General features: G+C 54.1%; 2 protein-coding genes across 2 annotated transcripts; one reads left to right on the top strand and one right to left on the bottom strand.

The window, feature by feature from the left end:
• Positions 1-379: 379 nt before the first annotated feature.
• Positions 380-4,534, bottom strand: C1QL4 (complement C1q like 4). The gene is made up of 2 exons (XM_016151857.2): positions 3,296-4,534; positions 380-1,177 (listed from the first exon to the last, which is right to left on the bottom strand). The coding sequence occupies exons 1-2, from the start codon at positions 3,830-3,832 to the stop codon at positions 998-1,000; spliced, it is 717 nt and encodes a 238-aa protein (XP_016007343.1). The 5' UTR covers positions 3,833-4,534; the 3' UTR covers positions 380-997.
• Positions 4,535-14,685: 10,151 nt separating this feature from the next.
• Positions 14,686-17,724, top strand: DNAJC22 (DnaJ heat shock protein family (Hsp40) member C22). The gene is made up of 3 exons (XM_016151771.2): positions 14,686-14,803; positions 15,508-16,465; positions 17,367-17,724. Exons 2-3 carry the CDS (start codon positions 15,626-15,628, stop codon positions 17,418-17,420), a joined length of 894 nt encoding a protein of 297 aa, XP_016007257.2. The 5' UTR covers positions 14,686-14,803; positions 15,508-15,625; the 3' UTR covers positions 17,421-17,724.

Here is a 17,724-nt window from a genome sequence, read left to right as displayed (position 1 = left end):
GTGCCACTTCCAGGAGTGGTCAGTAACTCCCTCATCCCCTATTAGTGCTCCTCTTAAAACTCTTCCTGCATCAGGCAGAAAGCAGAGGAACCAGACCCATATCGTTTGAACCCTCTCATGTTAGTGTTACTCTGGTTGGTGTCTCCCCACAGTGTAAGGCTCAAAGCTCCCCTGAAGCTGATAACCACCCCGCCTCCCCCTTTCCATATCGCAGCAGAAGCCCTGAGCTACTATCCTTCTCTTCTCTCCCAGAGGCAGGCCTTGCCTGGAAGAACTGAACTTTTGCCTCTGGTAGGGTGGGAGTCCTTGAGAAGAGTAAAGAAATGGGTCAGCCACTTGTCCCCACTCTGTGCTCCAGTTAAGAGGCACGCATGTTCTCTAACTTCACTTTATTGGATGAGGCAACAACAGCTGTAACCCCAAGGCCAAGCCAGGATGGGGGTGAAATGGGGACTGTACAGAATGAGTTTTAAATGCCAGGAAAGAATTCACTGGTTCCTCCAGTTCACAAGAAGGCTGCCAGACTGGGCCAAAAAAATGGAAATGAGGGGAGGAGGGGAAGTTGAGAAAAAGTCATGACAGAGGACCAGTGCCTACCCAGTCCAAACGTCTTCTCCCGCCTATTCTGGTTTCCTGTTTCTGGTCTCTCCCTCCCTAAATGCCGCCAGGTCTGGCTAGTGAGATTACTCTAGCCTGGCGCAGTAGAGGGCCACGACCTCCGCCCCTCTCTGGACTTTCATAGGCCCGATGCTCACTGTCGCTTCAGTTCCTTTTCCAAGCCGCTCAGCTCCTCCTCTGGCCCGGCCTCCTTCACTCCCCAGCCACTTATACCCCGGAACACCAAGAGTCCGCCCATTAAGGCCGCCTCCAGGAGCGGGAGGGTTTGCCCCTCTGCCAGGCTCTCATAGGATGGGGGTGGCCCCTTGGGTGGGGCGGGGTGAAGGTGGATAAGGAGGGGAGCGGAGAAAAAGGGGACGCGTTAGTGATGGGGCCCGGCTCAGTCTGGGTAGATGATGAAGCCAGAAAAAGTGCTGTACTTGTTGGTGTTCCCTCCGTGCACCTTCCCGCCATCCAGCTTGATGAAGACTTCATCGCCCACATCCAGGTGCAGTATCACGCTGTTGCTGGCGTAGTCGTAGTTCTGGTCCGCGTCCTGGGCAATGGCGCTGGCCCGGACCTATCAAGAGAGAACACAACAACCGCCTTATGGCCTGTGCGGAGCTGGGGTGATGAGAGGCTAAGTAGGTGTAGCTAGGCCTGTGAAAACGGCACTAGGGTAGATGGCTGTAGGAGCTGGGGAGGACAAGTAGAGGCCAGGAGATCGCTGAGCTTCACTGGCACCGCCATTCATTAGCTGTGCGACCTGGGCAAGTTTCACATCTTCTCTGGTCTTCAATTTGAGCTATAAGGTGGGAGGTAACAAAAGAGCCTACCTTCTAAGTCTGTTAAGATTAAATGAGTTACTACATGTGAATTACTACTTATAAATGAGTTACTATATATACAAAACACTGTAAGGCTTTGCTATTATTATCATTTAAAAAATAAAATTAGCCAATAGAATAAATTCTAAGATTCTGAACCCCATTTGGCATCCTAAACTCGTGGTCCCTTCCCCCAGTGTTAAGGCACAGATGTATCTGTGTGTATGCAAGGGTGGGAAGATGCAATGATGCATTCTTGCCTCCCAGGTGCCTCTAGAGCCCCCATCTAGGGGTCACCTTCTGCCCCAACAGGTAGCCCCTCCTCCACTCTGGCTCCCTGCTTTTGGTTGCCTCTGGCCACCAGCCCCGCCCCAACCCCCCTCTTCCTGTTCCACAGGGGATGGTTATTAACTCATTAATTATTCAACATTATTCTAATCACTATTTACCATCCTCAGGGCCTGCAGCGCCCGTGCTGCGGAATATAAAGTGGAGGGGCACCATGTCCCCCCACAAACCGACACACTCCAGGTACACACTGCCCCCCTCACTCACTCACAGATACCCTTCATAGACCATATACACCCACTCAGTGCCACAAGCAGATAGGCATGCTCTATTCTCACACCTTCACATCCCATACCGAGACACATCACACACACACTCACACTCCCTTGCACACGTACTCTATCTCACTCCCATACAAACACACGTACACTCTCATTCCCTTTCCCTGGGCTCCTGGGGCGGCCCTGCTGGAATGAGACCCCAATGTAATGCCTACAGGTCTTGGAACAGGAGGGTGCTGCAGCCTTAGCAGGATCCAGATTTCAGACAATCAGGATGAGCAGGCCTGATGCTTCACCATCAACACCACCCAACTACACAGGCATTTGGAGGTCACCACTAAACCCCAACCATACTCCTACCCCGGCACCTAACCTAATCCCTACCCCTGTGGCCTATCACTCCTTTAGGTGTGTCCCAGTCTGCCAGCTAAGTCATTTGGGGCTAGTCTCCTGAATCAAGGTGGCAGTAACTCTGACTCTGACTACAGAGGCAGGGAGCAGCAAAATCTGGAGGCCAGAGGTTTCCAAGGAGAATGTGCAGCCTACTGGACCAGGGTGGGGTCCAAGACTTCTGCTTTATCTGACCTTTGCTCTTTCCTCCTCCAAACCCATTTCTTCAAGGGCCCTGGCTGATCACTGAGCTGTCATACCACTTCTCATCCCTGCCTACTAGTCCAGTATTAGCTGAGGGTTAGCCCCTCTCTAGAACTGGCCCCAGATCCTGGGGCTAACAGTAGAGCTTTGGCAAGTGAGCCAGTGTTTTCCTTCTTTTCTACATATTCCTCAAAAATTCAAGCTGAATGCCCCCATGGAATCGCTGCTGACTGCCCACTGCCTGGTCCCTGATTCCATTCTAATTTCAAGGTGCCAGACTCCAGGTAACTCATCACCCATAACAGGGCTGGGAAACCCGAAGTCCTGGAGGGCTGCTGCAGAAGAGAGAGTAGCCCAAGGCAGAAGGACAGAAGAGGCTAAATGGCAGGGCCGGACATCAAAGAGGTTTGGTGTACGGGTGCCTATAGTTGGAGTGTGAGGTGGTGGCTGCAGACATAACGCTTTGAATCCTGAATTCTAATTCTGACACCACTCCTAACGCTCTGTGAGACCCTGGACAGGTCGTTTCCTTTCTCCAGCCCCAATTTCTCTTTGACTAAAGGAAACGATTTCTAAGTTCTTAACAGCCTGGCATTCCTGTATTCAGTGACGCTGTTTGGGGAAGGGGATTGGGTTGCATAATGAGTGCAGGGAGATTTAGAAAGCGACCCCGCGGATCTGGGGCTGGGTGAGTAAGGGTCATCTCACCTGTCCATTTTTCATCAGGTCGGCCCACATGCTCGTGCCGTCGCCGCCGCGCATAAGCACATGGTAAGCGAAGAAGTAGACACCCGGCATGGGGCAGGTGAACTTGCCGCTGGCCGCCTCGTAAGCGTTGCCCACGTTAGTCACCACGTCATCAAAACGCAGCACCTCATAACCTTCGTGTGGCCGCCGCAAGCCGGCGTAGAAGGCAATGCGAGGCACGTAGCCGACAGGGGCCGCCACCCCGCCGGGGCCCGGGCCGGGAGGGCCCGGAGGACCTGGCCTGCCGGGCTCTCCTGGAGGCCCTCTGGGACCTGGCGGTCCCGGGGGCCCTCGCAGACCTGCCTTCCCACGCCGGCCCACCTCTCCCTTGGAGCCCGGCGGGAAGGGGGGTACCGAAACCGGCGCGCCGTCGGGTCCTGGGCCTCGGGGCCCATGTGGGTCGCACACCATGCGGCAGCGACCCAGCATCTCGTAGTGAGCCGGCCCACGGGAGCTGTGCACCAGCAGCGGAATAGCCACCAGCAGAAGCAGCACCATGGCCACCCCGACGGCCGCGCCCGCGACCCGCTTGCGGCGGCTCAGACGCGACGCAGCCAGGGCCAGCAGATCCTCCTCACTTTTGGGAGCAATGGCGGCGGAGGCCCGGGGCTTTCTGCGAGCCCCGGAGGCGGTGACCTGGCTCAGGCCTGGGTCGGAACACCCCCGACGGCTGCGCCCGACCCCCCCCCCCGCAGGTTCCCTCCTCAGCGGTGCCGTTCCCCAAACCTTCCGTCAAGGCGGAGGTCCCCGCGTGGGTTGAGCCAGGGGCAGCTCCCGACGGTTCAGAGCCCGCGGTCCTCTGTTACCCTCCTGTTCAGCCTAACGTTCCCGGGCGCCTGACATCTGCGGCTTCTCGGACGGCTGGTTTCTTACAGATCTAGGATGCTTGCTCTCGGGACAGCTGCTTTCTCAAGGATGGCGGCGCCTAGATCCCCAGCTACCCAGACGGATCGCTCCTTGCTGGAGTGGGGACTACTCTCCGCGCTCTGGACGTCCCGGGCTCTGCGCTTCGGGTAGTGCCCACCGGACTGGACTTCCTCGTAGATTTGCGCTCCGGCTCTTGGAGAGCATTGACCCGCTTTGCTACCCCAGCCGAGGCTCCAGCCCCTGCTAGAGCCCTGGCCCCGCGTCTCTCTCCTGCTAGCGAGCTCCCTCTCTGCGTCCCTAACCTTCCACCCCTCCCTCCCAGGGCGCGGTGCGGGTGGTGTGAGCAGCCCAGTGCCAGAGCTGCTGTAAGCGGCTGGGGGGTGGAGCGACCCCTGGCGTCCAAAGAGGAAAGCTCGGGGGCGGGGCCGGCAGCGGCCCCCACCTTCGGGCCCCCAGCCTTGCGGTTGCTACCAGGCTCTGAACCTTATTATGCAGGTTTACTATACCCCAACCTATCCTTACTTTCACCCTCTACCTGGAGTTGGGTATTCCCAGAGCCCAGAGAATACGCAGGGAAGACGGAAGGGTATTCCTGAGGTAAAAAGAGACCCTTCCCCGCCCCCCCCCCAAAAAAAGGATAAAAGAAAGAAAAAGGAAAATGAAATCCAACAAACAAGAAGGGTGAGAAAAGAGAAATTCACCATTCCACACCCCTCAGTACCCATAACCAAATAACATATGATAAAGGGTTCAACGGGTACATGTTGGCCTGAACTGGAAAAGGTAAATCTCCAGCCATCCCTACCCTCGACCCCAGTGTGTGTGTTTGTGGTGGGAGGCAGAGCAGCCGAGAGAGTGAAGGAGCAAGAGAGAGTGAGAAAACACATCAGCCTGTGGGAGGGAAGAGGAAACTGACAGAAAAGCAGAGAAGGAGCGACAGAAATCAAAGAGAGGGAAAACCAGATAGAGACACAGAGACAGAGACAAAGCTTGGAAAAGAGACTGACAGCCCCAGAGGGGGAGAGGGAGAGACAGAGACGGAGAGAGAGAGAGACGGGAGCCAAGACAGGTTGACAGATAGAGAGAGAAATGTAAATGGCGCGCTGCAGAGAGACACCCAGGTCCGTGTTCGGACTCCAATGTGACATATCAACCGTAGGGAAGATGCGGGGGCGGGGCGTTTCTTCGGCATAGTGGTAGGCTCTGGGCCTGTGCATTGTGACAGTGGTCTGCAAGTGTGGATATGGCCATGGGACCCTGGGTGAGTGGGATTGTAGATTGTGCATTGTCTTTGTGTGTATGCGTGAGGGCTATTTGAAGGAAGATTTTATATTTGTCTTCCTCTTAGTCCTTAAATGTGAGACCCTATGAATGCCATTGCTCCTCCTATCTCAGAACTAAAGTAGAGAGTCTACTGGGGAAAAGAATCAGAAGGAAGTTCTTGTCCCACTTGCCTTGCCTAGCCCTGCTCAGCTTTAGTCCTGCCCTAGTGCCAGACTTTATCTAGCCCCTAGAACCGCTGCCACTGTCCTTCTCCCTTCCTCAGAGGTCTGTGGTTACATGGAAACCCAGAGAAGCTGGACCCCACATAAAAATGTTTAGAGAAGGGATTTGAAGTTGTTTATGCAAATTACCTAGCCAAAATGCAGATTGAGTGCTAGGCACCCTCCTGTGAGAGGTGACTGTGTCTGCTATTCCAGGTGACCAGGAAAGAACCAGCTTTGATAGATCCCTCTCTGTAAGGGTCCAGAGTCCAGAGAAAAAACCAGTGGTTGCATTCTTTCTTAGGGTCTGGCCCCTCTGGGGGAAACTTCTTGCTCACAGAGACCCCAGGGCCAGAGATTTGGAGAAGGGGCTCCACGATTGGCAAAGTGGGGATGTTTGGAGGCCCTGGATGTGAACAGCTGCAAAGAACCTCTTAGAAACTAGGATCAGCCAGGACTGTAATGTATAGAAATACAATGTGAAAAAATAGAGGGCACAAGGCATACCAGAGCATGATTATTGGGTGGAAGGTGATTTTGTCACCTCTCGTTTCCTGTACTCCTTCCCTGCATCTCCTAGCCCATAATGATGCAGGGAAAAGGTGGTTGCTGAGGCTGGGCCTGCATAGAGGGAGGCCCCTACATGCTTGAAAGGGTTAGGAGAGAAAGAATTGGCAGTCAGTGGGGGAAGGGCTTCCTCCAACCATAAATACAAATTTTATTCAAGGTCTTTGTCGCCATTTGTCTTCCTCGGGGGGCTGAGGGCCATGCCGGCCCCGTGCATGTCTAATTCTGGATCTGCTCCCCCAGGCAGGATGATGGATGGATCAGAGAGGAGAGAGAAGGCCTTAGCTGATATCAGCCTCCCCTGCCTGATCCTCAAGCCCCATCGACCCCAGGTCTTGCCATACCGCTCCTTCCTCCTCCCCTTTCCCTCCACTCACCAGAGGTCCTCTTGCTCAGCCCGATCCCCACCCCACTCTCCTACTCACCAAGGCCCTCTTTTTGAGCCCCTCACTTCGGCCCCTTTCAGGTCCCAGCTCTCTTCTCTCTGGAGCTTCTCCTCCTATCCCCAGCCCAGATCGTGAACTGCGGTGACCAGCAGGGCTGCAGGCAGCAGCGAATGTGTATGGTGGGGAGAGCGGGCTTGGCTCACAGGGAGCGAGGGGCCAGCTCTATGAATTTATTCATGTTCTGTTGTTCTTTCCCCACACTCTGGAATAAAGCTGCCAGCTCACCAGGTCCTTATTGCTTCCCCTGCAGCTGTCACATAAATGGCCAAGAAGAGACCTCGGTAGGGTCAAGGCCAGTCAGTGCTCTTGGGGCCAGAAGCCAAGTATCTGGGCTCAAAAAGAAATGCTGGGGCACAGGCTTGGGTCTAGGACAATTTACCCAGAGCTCCTCAGGCAGCCAGACGGGAAGGCCCCAGGAAGGTGGTGTGGTTGAGAATGGGAAGTAGGCAGAGAAAGGTGTGTTGCAGGATATAGGATGAGCAGTAGAGGTGGGAGACGAAGCTGATATGGGAAGGAAGGGGAGAGGAAGCCTTTAAGGAGTCCCATAGGCTCCCCTATTTATAAGCATAGCCCAGCCTAAATCCTGCCTTAACCTCCACCCTTGACTCTGCACTAGCCCTGGCCCTAACCCCAAATTATACACTTGACTCCTTTCCAATTCTAAAATGAATCCTAACTCCATAACTTCACCCCAATGGAGCCCATCCCCATCTCTCCTTTCCTGGAAACCAAGAGTCTCCCAAGAATTTCCCCCAGCAGTAACAGCCAAGCGTACCTCAGAGTTTTAAAGACTAGACTTTGGATTAGCATGTGATTAGCATATGATTTGCATGTGATGTGTGCCTTCAACTCTGAGGAAGTTTTCATGTTAAAATTTTATGAAGTCTAGCAGAAAGGTCCTGGCTTCTTAAAGATTCTCTCTTTTTGTTCATTCTCCCACACTCCTTGTCACTGACCCAGATGCCCTCAAGGGAAGAAAGCGGGTGAGGAAATGAGCAATAGAGGGCTAACATGAGGAAAGATCCTGGGAGTGTGATCTGCCCCTGTCACTTGCAGTGAAACCTCCACAAGCCTCAGTTTCCTTGTCTGTAAGAGGAGAGGGAATAGCTGGCTGATCTTCCATTAAGATCTAAGGAAGTGCTTTTTTTTTTTTTTTTCTTGCACTCTTTCCTTCCTCACCTTTCAGGATTATTCATGATGTGGTTCTCTTCCCTCCCTGCCCCTTACACACACACTCTGGATTTCAGTTCCCACATCTAAGATCATACAGAACTGGAAACAGCCTGAGTTGCCTGATACAAAACCCCTAGTATGAAGAAAAAGGAACTTTATCTACCGATAGCATGGAAAAGGAAATAACATTATTGAGTGCTTACTGTATATTAGGGCTTTTACATGCAAGTTCTCACTGCATCCTTACAGCACCCCTGAGTGGTGGCTATATTGTCTCCATTTTACAGCTGAGGAAACTGGGGCCCCCAAAGGAGAAATGGCTTCTCCCGTATCACCCTGAAAGTGACAGAACCAGACTTATGATCTCCTGGCTTCCTTCTCAGTGCCTTGGGAAAGAGAAGAGAAATGGCACTTGAGGCAGTGGAAGGGCGAGAGAAGCAGAAGTGGGGTGTGAGATCGGGATGTATCTCAGGAGAGACCTGTGTGTGAAGTCGACAAGGCAGGACCTTGGCTCAGCGAGTCCCGCATCTTCCAAGCCCAGTACTATGAAGCCTGACAAACCAACAGGCGCTCAAATGCTAGCTAAGGGATGTGGGCTAAAGTTAGCTGTGGAGTAGAGCTGTTCAGGTGAAAGAGGAGAAGGCACAGAAGGAAATGAAGCGAATGGGAGGGAAATGTGCTCAAGAGGAGAAAGGGTAGTGAGCTGGCAGAGAGGGTTTAGGACCTTTCTCCTTTTCTCATCCCGGGTGGGAAAACAGTCACAGCCCAAGAGCCTGCAAGCACTTTACCCCCTTGCACAGAGGGCAGCCAGGCCTCAGTCCCGGGCCAGAGGGCAAGTGCACCACTGGGCTTCCACTCATCTCCCGCAGGAGCCTCTGGTACAGTACATAGCTCCGAGAAGTCTTGGGTTCCAAGGGTCATGCCCACACCCACCAGGCAGAGGATCGGCTCCTGGCTCCACAGGGAGCGGGTAGAGATTGCTTCCAAAGTGTCTGTCAGGCCGCAGAGCGCTGCTGATTTGCTTCCAGAGCTCTTGACCCTGGCCAAGTGTGGATCCTCGCCCTAGCCTCGCTTTTCACATCTTTTTCAGTCCCTCCCCACCCCACCCCCCACAGTTCTTTTGCTCTAGCCTCCAGTAAATGAAATGTAAGCAGCAGCAGCACAGACAGCTGTCAGACCGCTCATTTCTCCGCTGGGATATTGGATCCCGCACTGGGAGGCCAACAGGTGAGCAGAGGAGGGGGGATGCCTGCCGTTGAGGATCCAGAGCCCAGCAGACAGCCCCAAGCTCGAAGCCTTACGATGCTCTTTTTACCGGGGCTCCTAGTTCTTTTCTCCAACATGCAGGAGGCTTAACGAACCCCACACCCACTGAGCCCTGACCCATGTCGACCCGGGACTCCTGGTCCTGAACCCTAGGCTAGCTTGTCTCGAGTGTGCGCTGCACGTAACGACTCTGATTCGGCGGCCGCAGCCGGGTGCTTCCTCCCACCTCCTTCCATCCCTTCCTTCTTGCTCCCCCTCCTTCCCATTCTCCCTCCCCGGCGGCCGCGGCCTTTATTAGGGATTCCGCGGCTGTCGGTCCCGCCATCCATCCTGTCCGCCGGCAATTAGGCGGCCAGACAAAGAGCAGCTTCGGATGGATGAGGGTCCCGGCGGATCGGAAATGTGAAGGGTCAGCGCTGCTGCCCGCGGCGCACCCCGCTCCCCGCTCCGCATAATCACCGGCCGCCCGTCACTCAGCCGGCCGCCGGGGGAGCTCCGGGGCAGGGGCTGCGGAGAGGGGAGGGAGTGGGACTGCAGCCTAGGCGCCTAGGGCAGGGGAAGGGCGGACCTTCAACAGGGCGCCTCCTATGGGAGAACGGAAGACTGTGGAAGGAGGGAGGCACCTGAAGGAGAGAAAAGGCAAGATATGGCCCAGGGAGTTCCCGGAAGGCGGGCAATGGGGATACTGCTTGAGGGCTTCCACTGAAGAAGCGGGAACTCTAGCTGCGGGAGAGGGGAGGCTGGTGGCCCAGTCGTCCTCTGCTGGGCGGCTGGAGCGCGAAGTCCTTGGGCCTCAAGTCTGTTCAAGAGGAAATGCGCCCAGGGCTAGCCCCCTTAGGGAAACTAAAGGTCTGTAGCCTGGTGCGCCACCTATCGGAATAGAATTATATTACTCTTCTATCCCCCATCTCTTAATTGAAATCCAACCCATCCACATCAAATCCGGAAAAGCTCCAAGCCTGGGTGAGCCAGAATGGAATCGAAAGGAAGTTCAAGGAGTCTGGATTTTTACTGCAGATTCTTTGGCGCTAGCTCCCAGCTGACAAATCAACATCTCAATCTGACAATTAGTGGCGAGGTGGGGGGAGAGGGGCTCTCGCTGCCTGTATCGCTTAACCCTCCGGCGGGCGGCAGAGAAGAGGGCGTTGCTGGCAGTGATGAACGACTCCGGAGGGGCCTGGGGCCCCGAGCGCGCATTCATTACTCGACTGACAGGCGGGCGGCGGGCCGGGAGGCCCGCGAGTGGACGTGCGGGGAAGAGGGAGAGTAAGGGAGGCGTTTAACAGCCCCACCGCCTGGTCATCTCTGGGTTCTTTGCCTGGTCCTGATACTTGACTTCCTTGAGCTTGGCCTGTCAGCTGTTGTGGCTGGCCCTGGTTGCACAATTTGGGGACCTAAGCCCTCTCCTCAGGTTAGGCGATTTAAGGTCTGAGATGTTAAGAAAGGATGTAGACAGGTCTTAGGACTAGACCCTTCAGCCTGACCTGCAAGGAATTGTGCGCGTTTGCGCACACAGAGGTGGTGTGTATGACAGGCATTGATGGGTGTGCATCCCGCGTGGGGGGGTCAGTGACTGTGTGTGTCAGCGTTAGAGATGTGTTGGCCTGATTTTGTCAGTAGAGGTGTGAGCCGCGAGTGTCTGAGGATGAGCCCCTATCTCTCCCTGCGTGTCTGTGCCGGGCTCCAGACGCGCCACTTGCTGTCATCTCTCTGTCTTCCGTTCTGTAGGAGAAGGCAGTGTGCGCAGTGACAGCTGAGGTGTGCTGCTGGGGGTGGGGGATAGATATTAACTGTGAGAATGCTGGTCTGGGCATCTGGTCCCTTCCACCACCTACACCTCAAGCATCATCCCTTCCCCAAGCTTCCTGAAAGCAGTGTATGTCCCCCACCCCCAAAGTCTGGAGACCCAGTTGCTGAGTCCTGGGGTAGAACATGGTTACTACCAGTTCTCTGTAGTCCACGCCTTTACACATATACACAGTCTCAACATATACAAATAGTCTCTAATATAAGATGTGACACTGGCATCCCCAGGCTGATGGGGGTCAGAGAGGAGGAGGTGGATCTCAGGAAGGGAAGAGGCAGATCATCAGATCTCGAAGGGAGCTCACTTCTTTGGGGCCTGGGCTAGTGGCCTGGGACCCTTACCTTTTGGATCTCAGATCCAGTTACTAGTTGAAGACTTGGGAGGATAATGCTAATTATATTCCAATTCTTTTCCCTTGATAACTCTGATCACCTGGCTTTTTCTCCACTCTCCTTCCCCACTCTCAAACACACCAAAAGATTGAGCCTGGCTTTCTCCCCAGCCCTAAATCTCCTGGGTATACAAGGGAGAGGGTTGGGGTGATTCTGGATCTCTGGTGCCCTGTTTTGTTTACAGTGTGTCTTTCAGCCGCCTTCCCTTTTCCTTGCTTGTCCTGATAGCTAGGGTATCACTTGCAGCCTCCATATCTTTATCTCTGCAGCCCTTCTTGTGTCTGCATATCTCCATATTTAGGGATCTCTTCCAAATTTATCTCCCTACCTTTGGGTGTCTCTGTTCCTCTGGAGCTTCTCCCTCTGGGAACAAATAGTCCAGGGGAATAGCGAGGCCCATTGCAATGGGGAGAAGGAGGAGGGCTTTCTTCCTGCCCCGTTCAGAGGTGACTGCAACCCAAGGATGGTCATGCAGTGTCAGAACCCGGCTATGGCCAGGTCTCTTCTCATTCAGGGCACAGGCGCCTGGTCGATGGCCCGCTGTCAGCCCCGCTCCAAGACGCCCTCCTCCAGGCTCTCGCCCCTCCGCCCTCCTGGAAAAGGCAAATTTGACATTTTTAAATCCCGAGCCTTAGAGGGATCGATACGGCCGGGGGGCCCCGCCTGGGGTCGATATTCCTGATTGGGAAGCGGCGCTGCGCGGAGCCTGGGTGTAAATCACCGGACTGGGGGAGGTGGCACAGGGAGCCAACCGCGTCCTAGGCGCGAGGATCCAGGCAGCGTTCAGGTCAGGGTGAACCCCAGGGCAATGGAATGGCAGACTTTAGAGACCGGGACACAAGCCCACCCACGGGTCCCTTCCTCCCTCGCCCAGCTCTGCCAACTCTGAGGGCCAGCTGCGGTCTCGCTTCAGCGGCCGCCACCCTCCGTTGCCCCTGGAGCCGCCGGGGAGGCCGGTGTCGGAGCCAGCCATGCGGCGGCTCCTCTGCGGCCGCTCCCGCGGGGCCTGGGCTTCAGCGCCGGCTGTCAAGAAGCCGACAGACCAGCCTGGCCAGGAAGGGGCGGATGGCGGGGGAGAGTTTTTGGCGGGGGTGGGGATAGGGCGGGGGAGAAAGACTGGCGCGGCTCTAGCTCACAGGGGGCGCGCAACAGATGTTTGAGGAATCGAAGGACAGCAAGGTGGCACGGGGCACCGAGAGGCACGGAACTGGGGGCTTCAGAGCGTGGGTGGGGCTGGGGGTGGGAGTCTGGCCATTCAGCTAGGGTGATCAGCGCTCTGGGGACAGCTGAGCTCGGAAAGATCCCCTCTCCCTGTTACCGGAGTATTGAAGAACAAAAGAGAGTGGGGAGAGCAGGGAAGTTTGGGCCCCACTTACAACTGCCTCCACTGTCCCTGCCAAGCCATCCTTGCAGTTCTCTGTTGGGGAAACCGAGGAAGTGAGGCTGAGATGGGCCAGGATGGTTGAAAGCGGATCAGCTACGAGGCTGGGGCAGCAGCCAGAATTCCCGGGTGGGTCTCTGGATTCACCTGTCCACCCCGGTCTGCTTGTGGGTACATACACCACCATGTCCCCAGCGCCATTTCAGCTTATCGGATCCCCCCCACTCCCCACCCCACGCCAGTTTATAGAACAACAATTTGGGGAAAACAATCCGGGCCTAGTGACGGCCCCGTAATTGTGACAAAGTGAGTGCGGGCGACTGGAGAGAGCGCTAGGGCGGGAGCGCTGCAGGCCGAGGTGGAGGCAGGGGTGTCTCACTCCCGCCCCGCCGCCCTCTTGTTCTCATTCCGGTCACCTCCCATCCCTCTCCTTGACTCTTCTCCAATTCTTCTTCTCCCGGGCCCTGGCGCCTCCCTTCGCTTGTTCCTCCATCGCTCTCCCTTTCCCCTAGGTAACTGCTCTTCTCCCTCCTCCGCCCCGCTGCAGCTCCTCCCCTGGTGCACCTTTTCCTTTCTCACTTCTCTCTCTCCTCCATTCTCCACTCATTTCTCCGTATTTTCCTCGCTCTCAGGTTGCCTGAGGTCCCTGGCTTCCGCCGCACAATCCACTTCTCTCACTCTCCAGTCTTGGCTTCCTGAGATGCCTCACCGGGAAGCCAGCGCAGCCCCACACTCCTGGGTTCCTCCTGTAGCCCAGGGGCTGCAGAAGCCTGCTCCTTCCCTCCCCCTCCCACCTCTGTCGCTCCCGCCCAGCTCCCAGTGCTGGGAGCTAGTTTGTTTGTCCAGCGGCAGCAGCCGCCGCCAACGCTGTTTGCTGAGCTTAGTGCGCCACGGCGCAGTGCCGGCCCAATTAAGTCTCATTCATTATTCAGCGCCCCATCCACCGCAACCCCCAACCGGCGGTTCCCCGGTCGCTTCGGGGCCTTTTCCAGCGCCGTAAGGGGCAATATGGAGAGCCACCTTCCCTCTCCGGGCCAGGGTAAGGACTGAGGGGGCTGGGAGAGTGGAGGGAACAGAAACGCTCTGCTGATTGTGAGGCAGCGACAGGGGTGAGGCCCACCAGGCCCGCTTCACCCCCAAGTCAAGGCTGGGAAACCTTGGAGATTCAAGTCTTTTCTGTACAGAGGAGGAAACAGACCCAAGAAGCGTCGTAACTTGTCCAAGGTCACGTAGCAGAACCAGGATTGGAGCCCAGGACACTGAAATGAAGGCATCTTGCATCCCAGCTTCATCCCAGCATCAAAGAAGTAGGAAGGTAGACTACTCTCGGGCTACGGCCTTGCTCTCCTGGTGGGATGTCCCTCACCCCCTTTGCTCCTGGTTCTCCTTTTCCCCAGAGCTGGCAGGTTACAGTCCACTTGGGGCTCCCTCTGGATCAGGTGTCTCCTCATGTCTCAGGCTCAGGTCTAGATGTAGTGCCCCCTAATTGGCACGCCTGGAGGCAAGGCAGTGAGGCAAACTCGGGTGCGCGTGTGTGGAGAGTATCTCTCTACAGCCTGTTGATGGGTGTCTCTGCCTTTGAGGAGTTGGAAGTGGAGCCATTCAAGGGCATGTAGGGAGAGAGGAAAGTGCAACCTGAGGTGATGGAAGAGACATCTTCCCATTTACGGAGGTGGAAAAGGACAATGATAGCTGACTGCTCCGGAGTGCTTTGGGGGCTATCTTAACAAGGTGAGTCTGGGGACTCAACCAGTCTTTCCATGAGCAGCAGCGCCACCTGGTGGTCAGGGCGGTGCAGGCGCGCCTCCCCTTGGAGCCTGGGGAGGCTGGCTACGCCCAGAAAACCTTAAACTGACTTTACCCGAGTGGGTGGGTGAGAGGTGCCTAAGGCTGAAAGGTGATCCCTAGGAGGCTGGGAAGGGCCTTGGGGAGGGGCCTGGCCCCAAAGGCAGATTTCTGTTGACACAGCAAACACAGAAAGACAAAGTCCATTTAGATGGAAGTGGAAGCAGAGTAAGAAGGGCCATTTGACTCCGTGGTCCAAGGAAATGACTGGTCTGCTGGGCCTGGGAGCCAGGATACCCAGGTATGGACACTCACCTTGAGACTAACAGGTACTGGCTGGCTGGTAGTCATGAGGCCCACTCTGGCAGGCACACTTTGGCATCTGATATGATATTCTGGTGATTCATTCATTAGACTGTTTTGGAGAGACATTCCAAGTCTGCCGGGGGAAGAAGGTGGTTGAATTGTGGAGTGCCAGGGTCTAGGTCAAAAGTAGTTTCCCAGAGCTGTTTCAAGTTTGCCTTAGGAGAATATTTCATGGCCTGGAGAGCTGGGAAGGCTGGAGAGGGGCTAAAACTTTGGCCAGGTGTATGAAGGCCGCCATAGATGATGTTGATTGAGGGGTGGAGTGGTGGGCAGGGACTTTCAAAATGTGTAGAAATTTAAGAAGGGCATGGTATTCACTCCTATTCACTCCACTCCCCCATGAGTCATTCTCAGGATCATTGGTCTAAGGGGAAGTCTAAAATTTAAGCTTCTGCTTTTCTTGTTTGGGTGCTGTGTTCTCTTAGTTACTCAACCGAAGGCATTTAAAACATTCTTCTCCCCTAAATTTGGGGTTGCTGTGGTTATAAAAAACAGACATGAGGTGCTAGATCAAAAGGTATGGGAGAACCAGCATTTCAGGGACACTCAGGAAGATCTGGACTCGATTATTATTAGTAGAAAAGATTACTGTGTTAGGACCTGATTATAGTCTTACAGCTGCTTTTTTTCATCTCTTAGGGTCTAAGGATAACACTGGGGCCGTGATGGTCATGATTCTCACAGAGGACCCCATATTTACGCACTTGGAGCGATTTCAGGTGCCACTGGACTTGTTCTGAGCCCTTTCCTCTAAAATATGGCCAAGGGACTCCTGATAACCTATGCCCTCTGGGCTGTAGGGGGCCCTGCTGGCCTCCACCACCTGTACCTGGGCCGAGACAGCCATGCATTACTTTGGATGCTTACCCTGGGGGGTGGCGGGCTGGGCTGGCTCTTGGAGTTCTGGAAGCTTCCAAGCTTTGTAGCTCAGGCCAACAGAGCCCAGGGGCAGAGACAGAGCTCAGGAACGGGGACACCTCCTCTGAGTCCCATTCGCTTTGCTGCCCAGATGATAGTGGGCATCTATTTTGGCCTTGTGGCTCTCATTAGCCTTTCCTTCATGGCTAGTTTCTATATTGTGGGCCTCCCACTGGCAGTTGGCTTAGGGGTCTTGCTAGTGGCCGCTGTTGGCAACCAGACCTCAGACTTTAAGAACACTCTAGCAGCAGCATTTCTTACTTCCCCTATGTTTTATGGCCGCTCCGTAGCCATCCTGCCCATCAGCTTGGCGGCCAGCATCACGGCCCAGAAGCATCGCCGCTACAAAGCTTCAGTTGGATCAGACACTCTCAGTGTGAGGCTCTACCGCCTGGGCTTAGCTTACCTCGCTTTCACAGGCCCGCTAGCATATAGTGTCCTCTACAACACAGCTGCCACCCTCAGCTATGTGGCAGAGACCCTTGGCTACTTCTTGAGTTGGTTTAGCTTCTTCCCTCTCCTTGGCCGCCTCATGGAGTCTGTCCTCCTTCTGCCTTACTGGTTTTGGAGGCTGCTAGTGGGAGATCCTGGCTTCAGCAGCAACTACTTCCAGGAGTGGGAGAAGCTCTATGAGTTTGTTCATAGTTTTCAGGACGAGAAACGCCAGCTGGCTTACCAGGTAAGGCTTTTTTCCCCTCTCATTCCTGTCTGAGAAGGCTCGAGGAGTTAGGCTAAGCCTTATTGGAGCTGGTGCCCCTTATGTGGGTTCCCCTTATGTACTGTTTTCATGTCTTCTGAGTCAGGCCCCAGAAAGATGTCCTGGTTTCTTCTTGAGGTTTCTCTGTGCAATGGGTGAATGTGCAGAGGCTCTAATAATGAGTGGGGGAAAATATGTGTATATTATCTACTTTTTATTGCGGTATAACATATATTAATGTTATGTATGCACCTGTGTAGACACCACTCAGATCAAGGTATGGAATATTTCCATCCCTAAGAAGGTTCCCTCATGCTCCTTTCCCAATCTATACTCCTTTCCTCAGAGTCCATTCTCGAACTTCATATAAATGAAATCATTTAGTATGTATTCTTTTGTGTCTGACTTTTTTCATTCAACATATGTATATGAGCTTTATTCATACTATTGCACACAATTGTAAAGTGTTTATTTTCTTTATTTTATAGTATCCCATTGTATGAATATACCAGAATATATTTATCCACTCTATTGTTAATGAACCTTTGGTTCGTTTCTTGTTTGAAGCTATTTTGAATAAAGCTGGTATGAACAGTCTTATACATGTGTTTGGTCGATATATATGCTTATTTCTCATGTAAGGAGGCAATGTTGTCCAGGGTGTGAAGTTCCAGATTAGAAAGTGGGTAGCTGCGATTAAAGGCAAACCCTGGTTCTTGCCATGAGATCCAGAGCCTGTCCATGTTTCAAAAGGCTGAAATTTTAAGCCTAAGTAGAAGCCAACTCCAGAGATATCATAACCTATTTAGTAAAGGAGGAAGGGGAGACCCAGGTACTCAGACAACTTATGGGATTCTAATTTGTCAACATCTGTTTTCTTAAGGTTTTGGGTGTCTTAGAGGGGGCAACAAATGAAGAAATACGTCAGAGATACTGAGAGCTAGTGAAGATCTGGCACCCTGACCACAACCAACACCAGACAAAAGAGGCTCAAAGGCACTTTTTGGAGATCCAGGCTGCATATGAAGTCCTGAGTCAGCCCAGGAAGCCCAGGGTATCCTGGAGATGAGAAGAGACTTCCCCTTGAGGGCAGAGCTGGGCAGATTGTCCCAGCCCAGTTTTGCCCATGTGGAGGCATCCAACAGCATTAAAGAAACTATCTGCTTGTAGGGGAGATGAAAAAACTATTGTGGTGGAAGAATATATTTATGCATTAAATTTCTGAATTTTTGGCTATTGTA

This window comes from Rousettus aegyptiacus, unplaced genomic scaffold (genome assembly GCF_014176215.1).
Source record: "Rousettus aegyptiacus isolate mRouAeg1 unplaced genomic scaffold, mRouAeg1.p scaffold_m13_p_2, whole genome shotgun sequence".
In the NCBI taxonomy this organism is placed as follows: Eukaryota; Metazoa; Chordata; class Mammalia; order Chiroptera; family Pteropodidae; genus Rousettus; species Rousettus aegyptiacus.
Note: the sequence above shows the minus strand (reverse complement) of the source record. Positions and strands in the feature narration are given on the sequence as shown.

Coding starts and splice junctions, on each gene's coding strand:
- C1QL4 (XM_016151857.2), bottom strand. CDS start 3,832: ATGGTGCTGCTTCTGCTGGTGGCTATTCCGCTGCTGGTGCACAGCTCC. Junction 1,178..3,295: donor ACCTGATGAAAAATGGACAG/GTGAGATGACCC, acceptor CTCTCTTGATAG/GTCCGGGCCAGCGCCATTGC.
- DNAJC22 (XM_016151771.2), top strand. CDS start 15,626: ATGGCCAAGGGACTCCTGATAACCTATGCCCTCTGGGCTGTAGGGGGC. Junction 16,466..17,366: donor AACGCCAGCTGGCTTACCAG/GTAAGGCTTTTT, acceptor TGTTTTCTTAAG/GTTTTGGGTGTCTTAGAGGG.